This window comes from Rhinatrema bivittatum, chromosome 2 (genome assembly GCF_901001135.1).
Source record: "Rhinatrema bivittatum chromosome 2, aRhiBiv1.1, whole genome shotgun sequence".
NCBI classification, from domain to species: Eukaryota; Metazoa; Chordata; class Amphibia; order Gymnophiona; family Rhinatrematidae; genus Rhinatrema; species Rhinatrema bivittatum.
In genome coordinates this window covers 70,249,171-70,265,228 of record NC_042616.1, presented here as the reverse complement: position 1 = coordinate 70,265,228, position 16,058 = coordinate 70,249,171, and the positions used below count along the sequence as shown (strand labels likewise).

The 16,058-nt window shown below is 42.4% G+C and overlaps 1 protein-coding gene across 11 annotated transcripts in view; it reads left to right on the top strand.

The window, feature by feature from the left end:
* OBSCN (obscurin, cytoskeletal calmodulin and titin-interacting RhoGEF) overlaps positions 1–16,058 on the top strand; it is a 745,212-nt gene that overhangs the window by 153,850 nt on the left and 575,304 nt on the right. For all 11 annotated transcript variants that reach the window (XM_029588301.1, XM_029588307.1, XM_029588308.1 and 8 more), the window contains exon 15: positions 13,649–13,924. In XM_029588301.1, the coding sequence (XP_029444161.1) occupies positions 13,649–13,924 (276 nt within the window). The remainder of the gene's footprint in view (positions 1–13,648; positions 13,925–16,058) is intronic.

Here is a 16,058-nt window from a genome sequence, read left to right as displayed (position 1 = left end):
TCCTGCTTTCTCCATCCTAAACCCACCCCCCTCTAAGGGCATACACCAGGACTAGCCAGATGAGGTAAGGAGGAGGGAGTAGAGAATTGCCCTGGGAATGGGAGGAAGAGTTAAAATTGGAGACTCAGTCTAGGGTTGGGAGAATTAAAATCAGAGGTTCACTGGAAGTTAGGGATAAAATTTAAAAAAATCAGAGGTTGTATTTAATAATAAAATACATGCATACATGCATAAAATACATGCATACTCACTGTTTCCCCGGTTGCCGGTATATAAAACAAAATAAATAAATAAATAAATAAATGTACTAGATCAGTGGTTCTCAACCTTTATTCTGTTAGGACACACCTGACAGATGATGCTCACATATGTGACACACTGAACTCATGACCACCATGGGACTAAATGTAAATACATGCTCTGCATCCACAGGAACTCCCTGACATCCAACAATGGGTGCACAAAAGAACTAGGACATTTCCCTGTACAACTCACTGTACAAAAAAGATAATCTGATTCTGGTGTCATCTCAGTAACAGCAACACAAACTCCCTCTACTACCAGGTGCATTGCAAAATACAAACTCTGAAAAAAAAAACCCCACTCAGCACATGTGTAGCAAACCTGCCATACCATAGCGGCGCTGCTGCTAGCAATGCTGCTTTCTCTCCCCTGCATCGGCTCCTCCTCTAGGCGTGCGCACGCTCCTCTGTACTTCATTTAAAGGGCCAGCAGTGGGAAAAGCCCCGCGGCACCAACGGATGATGTCAGCAGTCTGTGCCATGTCCAGCCCTATAAAAGGGCTCTATTTGCTATCCTTGGGGCCATCGCATCGGATATACGTGGTCATCCATGGTCTCATCATCCGACAAGGTCCTCCATGGTCTTCTTGTGTCTAGATGGTTCTTCATTGAATGTTCTTGATGTTCCTGATCTCCTATGGATGTTCCTGGTATTGTTCCTCTTCGGAGCTCCTTCATCGCTTGTTCCATGTTCTGATGTTCCATGTTTCTGATGTTCCAGTCTGGATCCTAATGTTCCAGTCTCCGACTCTTTGTCCTGCTTCCAGGTTTCCTTCTTGTTCACCTTTCTTGGTGTGCTATCGTCGTGGCACAAGGCCGGTCTTCATGTCTGCAGTGCAAGTCTCCGGGAAGCCCTTGCTTTTAATGCTGAGGTCTGTTCCTGAATCCGAGTTCTGAATTCTGAGTCTTGAATCCTTGAATCCTGTGTCTTGAATCCTGTTCCTGGTCTTCGGAGTTCCATGTTCCTGTTTCCATCCATGCCCTAGATTCAAGCCAGCGTAGTCCGTGACCAGCCATGTGTGGCTGTGTAGGGCACGCTTCAGTGCAGGCCTCTCCTGAATCTTCATCATGTTTCCAGCTTCAAGTCTTCATCTTCTGGTCTGAGTCTGCTTGACTTATGGCGTGGTCCGCAACCAGCCACAGTGGCTGTGTGGGGCGTGCTGCACCCTGTACTAGTGCCTGAATCCTGAATCCGAACCTGAGTCTTCCAAGTTCCTCAAGTCTTCATCTGTGTTACGTATGCCATCTGCAGCAGACCCACGGCATGGCCCCCTCACCTCTCTCCAGTAACTCCAGCTCCTGGTTCCTCCTCTCTGGTGGTGGTTGGCAGCCAGCTCCGTCCTCGGGCCTCCTCTGGTGCCTCTGGTTCAGCTGCAGTCCCTGGCATTCCTGGTCCAGCCACCACATCCATTGCTTCACTTCGGGCCTCTCCACGTGGCCCGTGGAGAGACACTGCTACGCGGCGCTGTGCCCCTTCCTAGGCGTGCACACATCATCAATGCTTATGTAGGGCCCGCAATGGGAACCAAACCACAGCCCTGGATGATGACGTCAGCGGAGCTTCAGTATTTAAGCGCAGGCTCTGTTCCCTAGCTTTGCCTTTGCAACAAGTCTTCTTGCTGGTCGAGTACTCATTGCCTCCTTAGAGATTCGTCTCACTCCTGTGTTCCTGTTCCTCATTTGATCCTGGTTCCTGTCTCCTCGTTCCTAGGTTCCTGCCTTGCACCTTTCCTCGGATTGCCTACACGGACTTTGACTCTGCTTCGACTGACCTCGCCATTGACTCTCTCCAAGCCCGGACCTCTGCTTCGCCTGACCAAGCCATTGCCTCTCTCCAGACTCGGACCTCTGCATTGCCTGACTACGTCTTTGCCTCTCTCCAGACCCGGACCTCTGCATTGCCTGACTACATCGTTGCCTTTCTCCAGACCCAGACCTCTGCATTGCCTGACTACATCATTGCCTCTCTCCAGACCCAGACCTCAGCATCGTTCAACTACGCCTATCTCCGTGATCAGACCTCAGCCTTGCTTGCCACTGCTTCCAGATTGTCGCCAGCCCTGACTCAAGCTTGTCTCTTGACGCCTCTTCAGCTTACTTCCTGGACTTGGTCAATTCAGGCTTCAGCCTGCTCTTGCTCCGGTGTCCTCTGTCTGCCTTCATTCCTTTGGCGCCCGAGTCTCCAGGACACTACATTGTCCGCTGTAAGACTGTACCATCTCTCTTCTGCTGTCTCTGGGCTGAACTCAATCTCCTCATCGTCTACATACAGAGGCCCACCTAAGTCCAGCCGGCCCCGGCACCCAAAGGCTCAACCCGTGGGGAACAAGGGCTAGTATTGGTGAAGCTCCAGCTGGTCTCTGTTCATCAGCCCACTCTGCCTGCCGATGGTGGGGACCCGTAGGTCCTTACCTACAAGTTGCATCAACCCCACCTCGGCTCAAGGGTCCACCTCCAGTGCAATAGTCTGAGTGTTCCAAGTTCCTTGAGCCTTCGTTCAGTTCATTTTGTCATGTTCCTGCCCTCAGCCTCCATCTGGCCTCACGCACTCGTTGTTACCAAGCGGTGGGTCTGGAAGAGCTTCCGAGTGGCCAGAGGGCTACTCTTGAGACCTGCATTGCGTTGCTGGGTCTCACTTGTGTGTGTAGGTCCAGTGGAGGTTTGAGCCTGCCTTGTATCAGTTCCTGTGATGTTCCACACCTCAATTCTAGTCCAGCCTTGTTCCAGCTCCAGCTTCTGCTTGGGCACTCTCATGGTGTGTGCCTTGGGGCTCCTCCATGAGCCGTGCCATGGTCCAAGGGCTCACATCTCTCCAGAACATGCGACTGCACCCCCACATTCGCAACATATACCATGCATATTTCCATAATGGGCAGTTCCCTGAGGCTTCCATGATTCTGTGGCTGTGGAAAAAAAATGCTTAATTAGCCTGCTGCTGCATAATTTAGAATGTACTGCATAATTAACATTCCTGAAGCTTTTCCGTTTCTTGATTCAGTCTTTTGAAGAAAGCTACAGGGTGCCTGCCTTTAGACTCAGCTTTCTCTTTGTTTCTGCCCCAGTCACTCCATTAATAAATAGCCTATGGGGAACAGGTAAGAAGGGGTGAGGCTGGAGTGGACAGATAAAGCAATAAGAATGTTTGATCTCTCAGCAATCTCTTAAATGACACCAACATTGATTTTGATAGAGTCCCTGGATTGAGTGATATCCCTTTTAGAAGAATTTCATCTTTATACAAAGGTTTATGCACCTACATATGTGGCCAACCATACATCAGCTACAAAGACCTAGATATATTTTGGAAGTCTGCAACTGCTGGCATCTCACAGCTGGCATTAAATTGATTAGTATAACAAACAACTAAAACATTTGGGATAGTACGTTTTTCATAAGAAAAGAGTTTTAAATTTTTATTTACTTTTTACATATCATTAGACAATTTTTTTCAAAAATGGCACACTTCCCCATTACATTTGTAATACTCCAATGAATTAAAAACCATTACCCTCACTAAAAACAAATACTTCATTATTTTAATATGACATTCACATTAATCTCTACCTCACAACAATATCCACAGTCAACATCTTAGAAGATTCAATGTCAACAACTTATCTTATTGCAACTGTTCAGTTTTTTTTACTTCTATTTATTTTACAGACTTATAAGCCTATGCACTCCTCCACACTCCTTATATAGAATTGAAATAGTATATCCTGTTGTAGATCTGTACAAGTCTCCAACATAGCTATGTTTTGCCTCACTAGGCTTTTTCAAGGGGGCTCAGCAGTGCTCAGCGGGAGCTTGGCTCTTACAATCCTTTTTATGTAACACTTTGTCACCTGCTGTGCTCTTCTCAGCTAACTTCTCTTACTCTAACAGTTGCTCATCATACTCTCAGTGATTTTTACATATATAACTAAGGGCTCCCAATCTCTCAAAAGCATCCTGATTTAGGGTTTCAGTTACTGCAGCTACACTCACCTCTGTATCAAGCTGTCGCATGCTATGCTCTCCTCAGTAGCTTCTAACAAGTCATGCTCTCTGTACTTTCATAAATGTAACCACAAGGCTCCCGAGCACTCACATCTCTCTCTGACTTGGCATCTTTCATTCTTCCAGTATAAACAGCAAATTCTTCCAGCATAAACAGCAAATGCACAGCATGTGACTTGCAACAATGCCATTTTACATGGGCGTAATTTTTTACGAGAGCAACTTTTGAAAATTCACCTTTAAGCCTCCAGATGGTCTGCCTAAGGACTAAAGGCCCACAGTTATTACATTGAATTAATTCCATTGTGTCACATATTTTATTTCTATGTGGAATACATATGTTTCTGTAAAGAATCCCGAATGTTCCTTAGATTATCACTGACCCCTAGATTCATCATTTTGCTATAAATGTTGCAGGCCTAACACCCATGATAAGAAAAAGGGGTGTGGTTAGGCTAATTTTCTGGTTACTGCTTCACACATCTATTTTATTGCATGCTGTGTTATTGCCTGGACAGGTTTTATCAGAGAGAGCGCCTCAGTACTAGGCCAATGTATCAGTTTACTATTTATATCACTATTTATATCAATTTAAATTCAGGGTGAGGTGTCAGGGGTGGGGAAGGCTTCGGGGGCAGCTTAAGATACACCATCACGTGTATGAAAAGCACAGTGTACAAATTTACTTTTCTTTCAATTCTCAGTGCTCTGAATGACACTCACTTTTCACAGGTGTCTACTGTGCTGTTTGTACACATGATGGTGTATTTTAAGTTTCACCCCAAGCATTTGATACCTCACCCTAAAATTAAAGGTCCCCCTGTAACAGTGATTATAAATAGTAAACAGTCCCATTTGTCTAATAGTGAGGTTCTATCTCTCTCTCTCTTACTCCCCCCACCCCTATAAATGCTTTTTTGGTCAATGCAGTCAAAACAGGTGTTAGAAATTCTTAAAAATAAATGTGCCCAAATTTAGGTGAATTTTCAAACATTGCATGCATAAAAAATAGCACTTGCGTGAATAAAATAGCACATACACAAATACCAAAACAAGGACATGTATAGCCACTGTATCAATTATTACCCTGTTGGTATTGTTGTTTTCTGCATATTTCTTCGTGCTTGTGGCACTGCATGTCTTCGCAATAAAAATGATTTTGCAAAAAACAAAACAAAACCCAAATACATGCTATTTTCAAAACTGCAAATTACATCTGTAAATTGGGGTCCAGAGTAACTTTGCATGTGTAAGAAAGGAGCATGCCAGGGGCATTCTGGGATGGACCCAACAATTACACAAGTAAGTTGCTATTTTAAGACCAGCCAAAGTGATTGTGCATGTCTTTTATTTGCATATATTTACTTCTGTTCAATATCTGGCGTAAGTGAACATAAACATCATTAAAGTGAAAAATTGACTGGGTAGAAGGTCTGAATGTAATGAGGGGACTTTGGACTGAAGAGCCACGAGCTGCAGATGGACTGGGCAAACTGGTAGACTAAATGGTAAAACTGGTGTAGCAGGGCCCCTTTTGGGTGGTTTAGCCACATCCAAGGGTGCTACAGGTCTGGGTCCAAGTCCAGATGAGGAGAAAGAAAAGCCTTTCATGTTCCCTGGTGCTATCAATCACCGTCTCCACTACAACTCACACCCTAGTTATAGGATTTCCAAAAGGTGCCAAATTGTCTAGAATAGGAGCAAAGATGGCAAAACCAACAAAAGAGGTAAATACCAAGACTCACACCAGTGTCCATCCATTCAGTTCTTACACTGGACTTTGTCTGGAGAAATCATCAGGGGTCCGGAAGTGGTGTTCAAAATAAAGTCTTTACTACAACTTAAAGGAAAGGATCTAAGCTAGAATCACAAAAAATCAAAATCAGCATACAACAGATCCCCAAAATAAAGCAAATGGTTCTCACTACTTGCACCTTTGTGCATAGAAAATATATTCTCACCAGTGAGGGTGGGATAACTAGAGTGTAACTCCAGCTCTAGCATAAAACTGGTCAGATGGAAAATGTATCCCCAAGCACAAAATACTAAACTGGGCTCCAAAAACTCAAAACACTTCACAAAACTTCAACGGTAGTCAAAACTCTCAAACATCCAAGTCTCAAGTTATTGGCTCAAAAGTCTAAATCTTTATCTTCACCCATGGTGTTAACTGGTCAAATGGGCAAAAAGATCTTTGAAACAGTCCTTTGAGATACAGGGCGTATGCCCTTTCCTCGGGCACTGGTCAATCAAATGCAATGCTTGAATTGCCTTTTTGAGATCCAGGGGAATCTCCAGCTCTCCAACCACCTGCTTTGAGATCTTGGGGAAATCTCTAGTTCAGCCTACTTCTTATCCACTCTGCTTATCCTATCCTACCTATTCTCCCAAAAGGTGAGGCCACAGCAAGGGGAGAAATCCTAGATATCAAAACATCCTACTGCCTTTTTCTAGCAGAATACTTGGGAGCAATGTTAGTGACTGGCAAAGTTCTATCACGCTGGTTATTTCATTGCTGCATGCATGTTATAAAATACCCTGAGCTACATGTGTAAATGCGTCAAATTGACACAATAAAAATCTATACTCATTCTTGTAAAACTGGAAGTACAAATATGCAGGTACATGAGTTGTGCACACTTACCTAGCTACTTTTCAACGTATGCGGCTAAGTAGTACCTTTCCCGCAACTTAGATGGACAAATTTGAAGTTATTCGGATAAATAGCGGCACTTATCTGGCTATATTCTGATTTATCCAGTTAGAACATAAGAACATAAGAAATTGCCATGCTGGGTCAGACCAAGGGTCCATCAAGCCCAGCATCCTATTTCCAACAGAGGCCAAAATCAGGCCACAAGAACCTGGCAATTACCCACACACTAAGAAGATCCCATGCTACAGTTAAGCAGCAACAGGCTTGCGTAGCTGGATAAATCTAAAAAGTACTACTTGTCTGTCTAAGTAGTGCTTTTCGGACTTAACCGGCTTTGTGCCGCTACTTAGCCGAATAAATTGGCGCACGCAAGCAATTTTGAAAGTTATCCTCTGTGCACAAATATTTCTATATAATTAACAGTATGAGAAACTGCTGTTGCTGAGGACATAAATAAATAAGCATAAATAAGCTCATATACTCAGAAAAACAAGGACTGTCTCAAGAAAATATAAAAAGGATGTATTTTAGTTCAAATCAAAAGTAACATTTCACTGTTAAAAGTTTGTAATGCAAATACAATTGCCACAGAACTTTGAAAAATCTATACAGAATTTGCAAACTCTTAAGAACATAAGAAATTGCCATGCTGGGTCAGACCAAGGATCCATCAAGCCCACCATCCTATTTCCAACAAAGGCCAAACCAGGCCACAACAACCTGGCAAGTACCCAAACACCAAGAAGATCCCATGCCACTGATGCAATTAATTCACCAACTCAAACGTGTAAGGGAAACCTTGTGTGGTGATAATTTTGTCCGGAGGTAATTGATGAGGATAACCGATTTTGCAGTTATCCTGTCTTTTGCCTCCGTCTATTATTCTTTTATTAAAGTCAAAAGATATTTTTTATTTTGTATTATTTTTCTTAAAATCCCTTCTCCCCTGCTGCTTTTCCGACCCACTGTTAGTCTTATATCATACTTATCAAGGTCGTCGCCTTTATTGATGTCTCATGGGTACGGAGCTGCTTGTCCGACACGGGCCATGTTTCGGCACAAGGTGCCTGCTTCAGGGACTATGGGAGAATGTGCTGTGTCCTAAATGGGTTCACAGCATTCTAAAGTCTTGTCAAAAGCTTCTGCTATCTTCTCGTGCGACGCCTTCTGTGCAGACACAGAAGGCGTCGCACGAGAAGATAGCAGAAGCTTTTGACAAGACTTTAGAATGCTGTGAACCCATTTAGGACACAGCACATTCTCCCATAGTCCCTGAAGCAGGCACCTTGTGCCGAAACATGGCCCGTGTCGGACAAGCAGCTCCGTACCCATGAGACATCAATAAAGGCGACGACCTTGATAAGTATGATATAAGACTAACAGTGGGTCGGAAAAGCAGCAGGGGAGAAGGGATTTTAAGAAAAATAATACAAAATAAAAAATATCTTTTGACTTTAATAAAAGAATAATAGACGGAGGCAAAAGACAGGATAACTGCAAAATCGGTTATCCTCATCAATTACCTCCGGACAAAATTATCACCACACAAGGTTTCCCTTACACGTTTGAGTTGGTGAATTGCTTAAGAGGGAAAGAGGTTGGTTAGTGACTGATGCAATTAATAGCAGTGGCTATTCCCTAAGTAAATTTGATTAATGGACTTCTCCTTCAAGAACTTATCCAAACCTTTTCTAATCCCAGCTACACTAATTGCACTAAACACATCCTCTGGTAACAAATTCCAGAGCTTTATTGTGCATTGAGCGAAAAAGAATTTTCTCCAATTAGTCTTAAATGTGCTACTTTCTAACTTCATGGTGTGCCCCCTAGTCCTTCAATTATCCGAAAGTGTAAATAAATGATTCACATCTACTCATCCAAGATCTCTCATGATTTTAAAGACCTCAATCATATCCCCCATCAGCCGTCTCTTCTCCAAGCTGAACAGCCCTAACCTCTTCAGCTTTTCCTCATAGGGGAGCTGTTCCATCCCCTTTATCATTTTGGTTTCCCTTCTCTGTATCTTCTCCATTGCAACTATATCTTTTTTGAGATGCGGTGACCAGAACTGTACACAGGTATTCAAGGTGTGGTCTCACCATGGAACGATACAGAGGCATTATGACATTTATATTTTGTTAACCATTCCATTCTTAATAATTCCTAACATTCTTTTTGCTTTTTTGGCTGCTGCAGCAAACTGAGCTGATGATTTCAAATTATTATCCACTATGATGCCTAGATCTTTTTCCTAGGTGGTAGCTCCTAATATGGAACCTGACATTGTGTAAATACAGCAAGGGTTATTTTTCCCTATATGCAACACCTTGCACTTGTCCACATTAAATTTCATCTGCCATTTGGATGCTCAATCTTCCAGTCTCGCAAGGTCCTCCTGCAATGTATCATAATCCGCTTGCGATTTAACTACTCTGAATAATTTTGTATCATCTGCAAATTTGATAACCTTACTCAACATATTCCTTTCCAAATCATTTATAAATATATTGAAAAGCACTGGTCCAAGTACATATCCCTGAGGCACTCCACTGTTTACCCTTTTCCACTGAGAAAATTGACCATTAAATCCTACTCTCTATTTCTTGTCTTCTAGCCAGTTTGTAATCCACGAAAGGAGATCGCTTCCTATCCCGTGACTTTTTAGTTTTCTTAGAAGCCTTTCATGAGGGACTTTGTAAAAAGCCTTCTGAAAATCCAAATACACTATATCTACCAGTTCTCCTTTATCTACGTTTTATTAACCCTTTCAAAAAAATGAAGAAGATTTGTGAGGCAAGACTTCCCTTGTTGACTGTGTTCCAATAAACCATGTATTTCTATATGCTCTGTGATTTTGATCTTTAGAATAGTTTCTGTTATTTTTCCTGGCACTGAAGTGAGGCTCACTAGTCTATATTTTCCTAGATCACCCCTGGAGCCCTTTTTAAATATTGGTGTTACATTGACCACCCTCCAGTCTTCAGGTACAATGGATGATTTTAATGATAGGTTATAAATTTCAACTAATAGATCTGAAATTTCATTTTTTAGTTTCTCTAGAGCCCTAGGATGCATACCATCCAGTCCAGGTGATTTGTCACTCTTTAGTTTGCAATCTGGCCTACTACATCTTCCAAGTTCAGAGTAATTTGGTTCAGTTCATCTGACTCATCACCCTTGAAAACCATCTCCGGAACTGGTATCTCCCCAACATCCTCATTAGTAAACACAGAAGCAAAGAATTCATTCAGGCTTTCTGCAATGGCTTTATCTTCTCTAAGAGCCCTTTAACCCCTCGGTCATCTAACGGTCCAACTAACTCCCTCACAGGTTTCTTGCTTTGGATATATTTTTTAAAGTTTTTATTATGAGTTTTTGCTTTTACAGCCAACTTCATTTCAAATTCTCTTTTTGCCTGTCTTATCAATGTTTTACATTTAACTTGACAATGCTTATTCTTTTTCCTATTTTCTTCAGATGGATCCTTTTTCCAATTTTTGAAGGATGTTTTTTGGCTAAAATAGCCTCTTTCACCTCACCTTTTAACCATGCCGGTAATCGTTTTGCCTTCCATCCACCTTTCTTAATCTAGGATTATATTTTTAAACAATGTCCATGCCTGTTGAACACGTTTAACCTTTGCAGCTGCACCTTTCAGTTTTTTTTTCTATTTTTCTCATTTTATCAAAGTTTCCGTTTTGAAAATTTAGTGTTAGAGCTGTAGATTTACTTATTGTCCCCCTTCTAGCTATTAGTTTAAATTTGATCATGTTATGATCACTATTGCCAAGTGGCCCCACCACCATTTCTTCTCTCACCAAATCCTGCATTCCACTAAGAATTTAATCTAAAATAGCACCCTCTCTTGTTGGTTCCCTAACCAAATGCTCCATGAAGCAGTAGTTAATACATCCAGGAACTTTATGTCTCTAGCATGTCCTGATGTTATATTTACCCAGTCAATATTGGGGTAATTGAAATATCCCATTATTACTGCATTGCCAAATTGGTTAGCTTCCCTGATTTCTCTTAGTATTTCATCATCTATCTGACCATTTTGTCCAGGTCCTATCACTATACTCTTACCCAACACACATGGGATTTCTACCCATATAGATTCTACTGAGCATTTAGTCTCTTGTATGATCTTTATCCTGTTGGACTCTATACCTTCCCGGACATAAAGTGCCACACCCCCACCAAGTTGATCCTCCCTATCATTTCAATATAATTTGTACCCTGATATAGCATTGTCCCATTGGTTATCCTCCTTCCACCAGGTCTCTGTGATACCAATTATGTCAATCTCATCATTTGCTGCTATACACTCTAACTCTCCCATCTTACTTCTTAGACTTCTGGCATTGGCATACAGACATTTCAAAGTGTGGTTTTTGTTTGTATTAACAATCTGCTTTTCAATTGCTAGGGATAATTTGGAAATCTTTAGCTCAGGTGATTTTTTTACATTTAGGCACATGGACTACATTTGCTTTTATTGGAACCTCTCTGTTGGGATGCCCTAACTCTCCTGTTTCATTAGTATCCTTCAAGGATACATTTTTCCCAACCATGCACTGCTGCGTGACTGTCGGCTTTCCCCCTTTTTCAAGTTTAAAAGCTGCTCTATCTCCTTTTTAAAAGTTAGTGCCAGCAACTTGGTTCCACTCTGGTTAAGATGGAGCCCATCCTTTTGAAAAGTTTCTCCCTTCCCCAAAAGTTTCCCCAGTTTCTTAGAAAACTGAATCCCTCTTCCCTGCACCATCGTCTCATCCACGCATTGAAACTCCGGAGCTCTGCCTGCCTCTGGGGACCTGCACGTGGAACAGGAAGCATTTCAGAGAATGCCACCCTGGAGGTTCTGGATTTCAGTTTTCTACCTAAGAGCCTAAATTTGGCTTCCAGAACCTCTCTCCTACAATTTCCTATGTCATTGGTGCCCACATGTACCACGACAGCTGGCTCCTTCCCCCACAGAATCTTGAAAAATTTGCCTCGGGAAATGGGTCTCTAATTATCTAATTATCAAACCAGTTTGGAAGCTGTGAGGACTGGATTTGTGAACCACTGGTCTAGACCTCATTTTATTTTTGCTACTGTCTTGTGTTCTTTCTCCAAAACAGCCATACCCATCGAGAGGTGGAAAAAAAAGTGCCTTGATAAACTATAGAACAGCATTCATTCATAATCAGTGTATGCATTTTAAGGGACAGGATCAAGGTGGTTAGAATGGGAATCTGAAGAGCTGAAAAGTCAACTCTTATCACAATATCATTGCTATTATTTTTGCCAGGTATGTAATCCTGCCTTGCATTTTTTGGGTTATTTCTTTAACATGATTCATGAAATTTTACATGTCTGTGGGCTGCAGCTGGTGTTTGTTCACAGCCTTGACACATCAGCAAAGAGAAGCAGCAGAGGCTCAGGCAAAGTTCATCACATACAGACTCTGGAGGAAGGGCCGGTCTTCTTTCTTCGTTTGCATTACTTGGGCTGACGCACTTCGGTTGTCAAGAAATATTAGTGATTTTCAAATGTCTACTTTATGAACACTGGCAGTGCTTCATTAAGAAACAAGCATAGAAGCTTTACTAGCTCAAAAGCCAGAGTGAAATACTGCTCAAGGCTGGGTGCTGCTAAAATTTAGAGGATAGGTGGCAGCTCTGCTCTGCTCTAGCACTCCCGCTATCAAATCTGCCTCCCTTAAGTCTCTCCTCTCTTCTCAGCCATGCCGGATCAGAGATTCTGAAGAGGCGATACAGACTGGGAGAGCTCGAGCAGCCACAGTACCCACGCAGCTGGCACCACAGAGCTGGCACCTGTGATTCAGTTGCACTCCCTCAGAAGTACAATTTGAAGACATGGAAGCCGCTACTGTGCCGTGCCACACACTGAATCATTTGCAGAGCCTATCAGGGCACTGCTTTTGGGGACCTGGGCCTCCCCAGCAGGCTTCATGGTATTTGAAGCATTTGTTGGGGCTGGACTAAGTGTGCTGTTCATGCAGACCAAGGCACAAGATGAAAATTTTTACTAAATGTTATTTTCTTCTTTTGAGTCTGGCTAGTGGCATATTACAGTGGCGTATCTGTTAGGCACCATTTCAAGCCAGGCGATTTTTTTTTTCAGTTCTGTAGGTCAAGCTGCCAGGTTATTGCTAAGGGCATCCTTTTTTAACTGTGGTGACTAGTGATATGACAGATGCCACAGACTTTATAACAGCTGCAGCTAGAACCCCCTCGTCGAAAAAACTAGGGTATAGTTCAGTGTTTACAATTTGCCATTAATATTACTCAGTGCTTGCAGGGGTCTCAATGGCACAAACTTGTCCATCAAAAGGAATGAGCCAGAAAGTCCTTTTCAATAGGGAAGTTCACTATCGTGTTACCTTTAGCTGGGGGTCCAGATATCTATTGGGTGTCCACAGTCCTAAACACTGGAAAGGTCTTCTTGTTATTACATGTTTGGTGAATGGATATTAAGTACAGTGTAAGTCAGATATTATTTATTTTTAGGAGTCTAAATGTAAAATTAAATTATTATATCAGTCTTGTGAAAAAAATGTGTTAAAGAAAATAATTCTAAAATTCAATCTCAGATGTGGGCTTTTCATTGCGTCATTATTTTATTCACAAAAAACTGAAATTGTAAACTAGAATGATAACAATAATTTTTATATTTTTTTTCTCAGAGCCAGAGCCCATATTTGCAAACCAGGATAAGGTGCACAAGGAGGTGAAGGCCTCCGTCACAGAGACCATCTCTCTGAGCTGCGAGGTGTCCCAGGCCAAAACTGAAGTGAAATGGTACAAGGACGGGAAGCAGATCACCTCCAGCAAGAGGCTGAAGGTGGGATCCGAGGGCAAATCCCGCAGGCTGGTGGTGGATCAGGTGGAGAAGAAAGACACTGGGGAGTACACCTGTGAGGCTGGGGGGCAGAAAATGACTTTCAAGGTTGATGTCACCGGTGAGTGAGACTCATTTCATGTAACAATAGAGGAATAAGAGCCAAGTACAGTCAAACATAAAGATGCTTTCATATGTGTCCAGCGCTGCTTTGACACAAGCAGCACTAGAGTGCTGGGAGCGGGTAATTTCATACTTTACACCCAGCAGGGTTTTTTTTTAGGTACTGAGGGGAATGCAGGGGGCCTGGGGCATGAGGCTGTGTGACCTGGTATATAAGGTCTACAGCTGGGTGCAGGGAAAGATTGCGGGACAGGCCGATTAAATTACACAGAAACCGGGAAGGGGTGGAGGGAGTAGGCCCAACGTGTGGACCCGCCACACACTGTTTCATATTTAGGAGAGCTTTTATCTTATTTAGGACAGGTCCATATATTGTATTTGGAGGGGAGAGGGTGAGAATCACTTGGATGTCCCTTTTCCATCTTTTTTTTTTTTCTTATTTTGACAGCGCTGATTAACTGGATATCTTTGAAGATATCCGGATAAGTAACTACTTGCCCTGTCACACAAAGCTGGATACCTGCTCTGAAGCAGGTCTAAAGTTATCCGGCTAATAGCCTGGTTCATTAAGGTTTTTTCCCATAGACAGAGAGGGGGAGAAAAGCCGTAGATGGTAACTTTGAACAAGCTGCGCAAGCGCACACGTATGAACATTTGCTGGTTCATGTCCAGAGACGCATCCATTTTATAATATACACATGAATATATGCACATGTTATAAAACAGCCTGGACGCATGTACCTGTGTGCACTAATTTAAATGGATGCACGCATGTGCACGCAAAGGCTGCTTCTACAGCAGAAGTAGAGGAATTTTATAAGGGGCGTGTGCCAATGCCATAGCTAGTTTTCTCAGCTTGTTACCAGTTCGCCCAGTTTACACACTATCCATAGCAGAAGTAAATTTACATGGCAGGAGACCCAGATGTGCGCATGGATGCACACGTATTGACGTGCACTTTTCATGTCCAGGCCTTGACATGTCCATGCCCGCTCATCACGGGATACGTGCGTCCATAAGCAGCTTATAAAATCCGCTCAGCGCACGCTGACCCAACCTATGCACATAAGAAATTGCCATACTGGGTCAGCCCAAGGGTCCATCAAGCCCAGAATCCTGTTTCCAACAGTGGCCAATCCAGGCCATAAGAACCTGGCAAGTACCCGAAAACTAAGTCTATTCCATGTTACTGTTGCTAGTAATAGCATTAGCTATTTTCTAAGTCAACTTAATTAATAGCAGGTAATGGACTTCTCCTCCAACATAAGAACATAAGAACATAAGAAAATGCCATACTGGGTCAGACCAAGGGTCCATCAAGCCCAGCATCTTGTTTCCAACAGTGGCCAATCCAGGCCATAAGAACCTGGCAAGTACCCAAAAACTAAGTCTATTCCATGTAACCATTGCTAATGGCAGTGGCTATTCTCTAAGTGAACTTAATAGCAGGTAATGGACTTCTCCTCCAAGAACTTATCCAAACCTTTTTTAAACCCAGCTACACTAACTGCACTAACCACATCCACTAACCACATGCTAGTCATTCTATTATCCTAAGGAGTAAATAACCGATTCACATTTACCCATTCTTGATCTCTCATGATTTTAAAGACCTCTATCATATCTCCCCTCAGCCGTTTCTTCTCCAAATTGAACGTAACTCCAATGTTGGCACGTGCAAGGCTTTTAAAATTTACTTGTTAGTGAATCAGGCAGTAACTTAGCTAAGTTAGCCAGGTAACTAAACTCCTCCTTGAAGTACTACTGGAGCGCCTCTTTTTTTATCCAATTAGAATTTAGCGGGATAATGACTTATCCTGCTAAAATCTAGCCAGAGAAATGGCTTGAAATTCAACAATGTCCTATTTAGATGGATAAGTGAGTTATCCATCTATATGGCTTTGAATAAGGATCTCATAGTGTTTTTTCTGAAATTATTAATAATTCTTTAGGAAGTGTCAGTTCTTCCTCAAATTAGTATACGTTTGGGAACAATCAGAGCAATGAATTTATTTATTTAACGTTATCTCCTGTCATTTTTCATGAAAGCTGAAGTTGAGTTGCAATATATGAATGCCTGGGATAGCCTTCTAACTTGAGTGGTAGAGGCAAAAACAATGACAGATTCACTA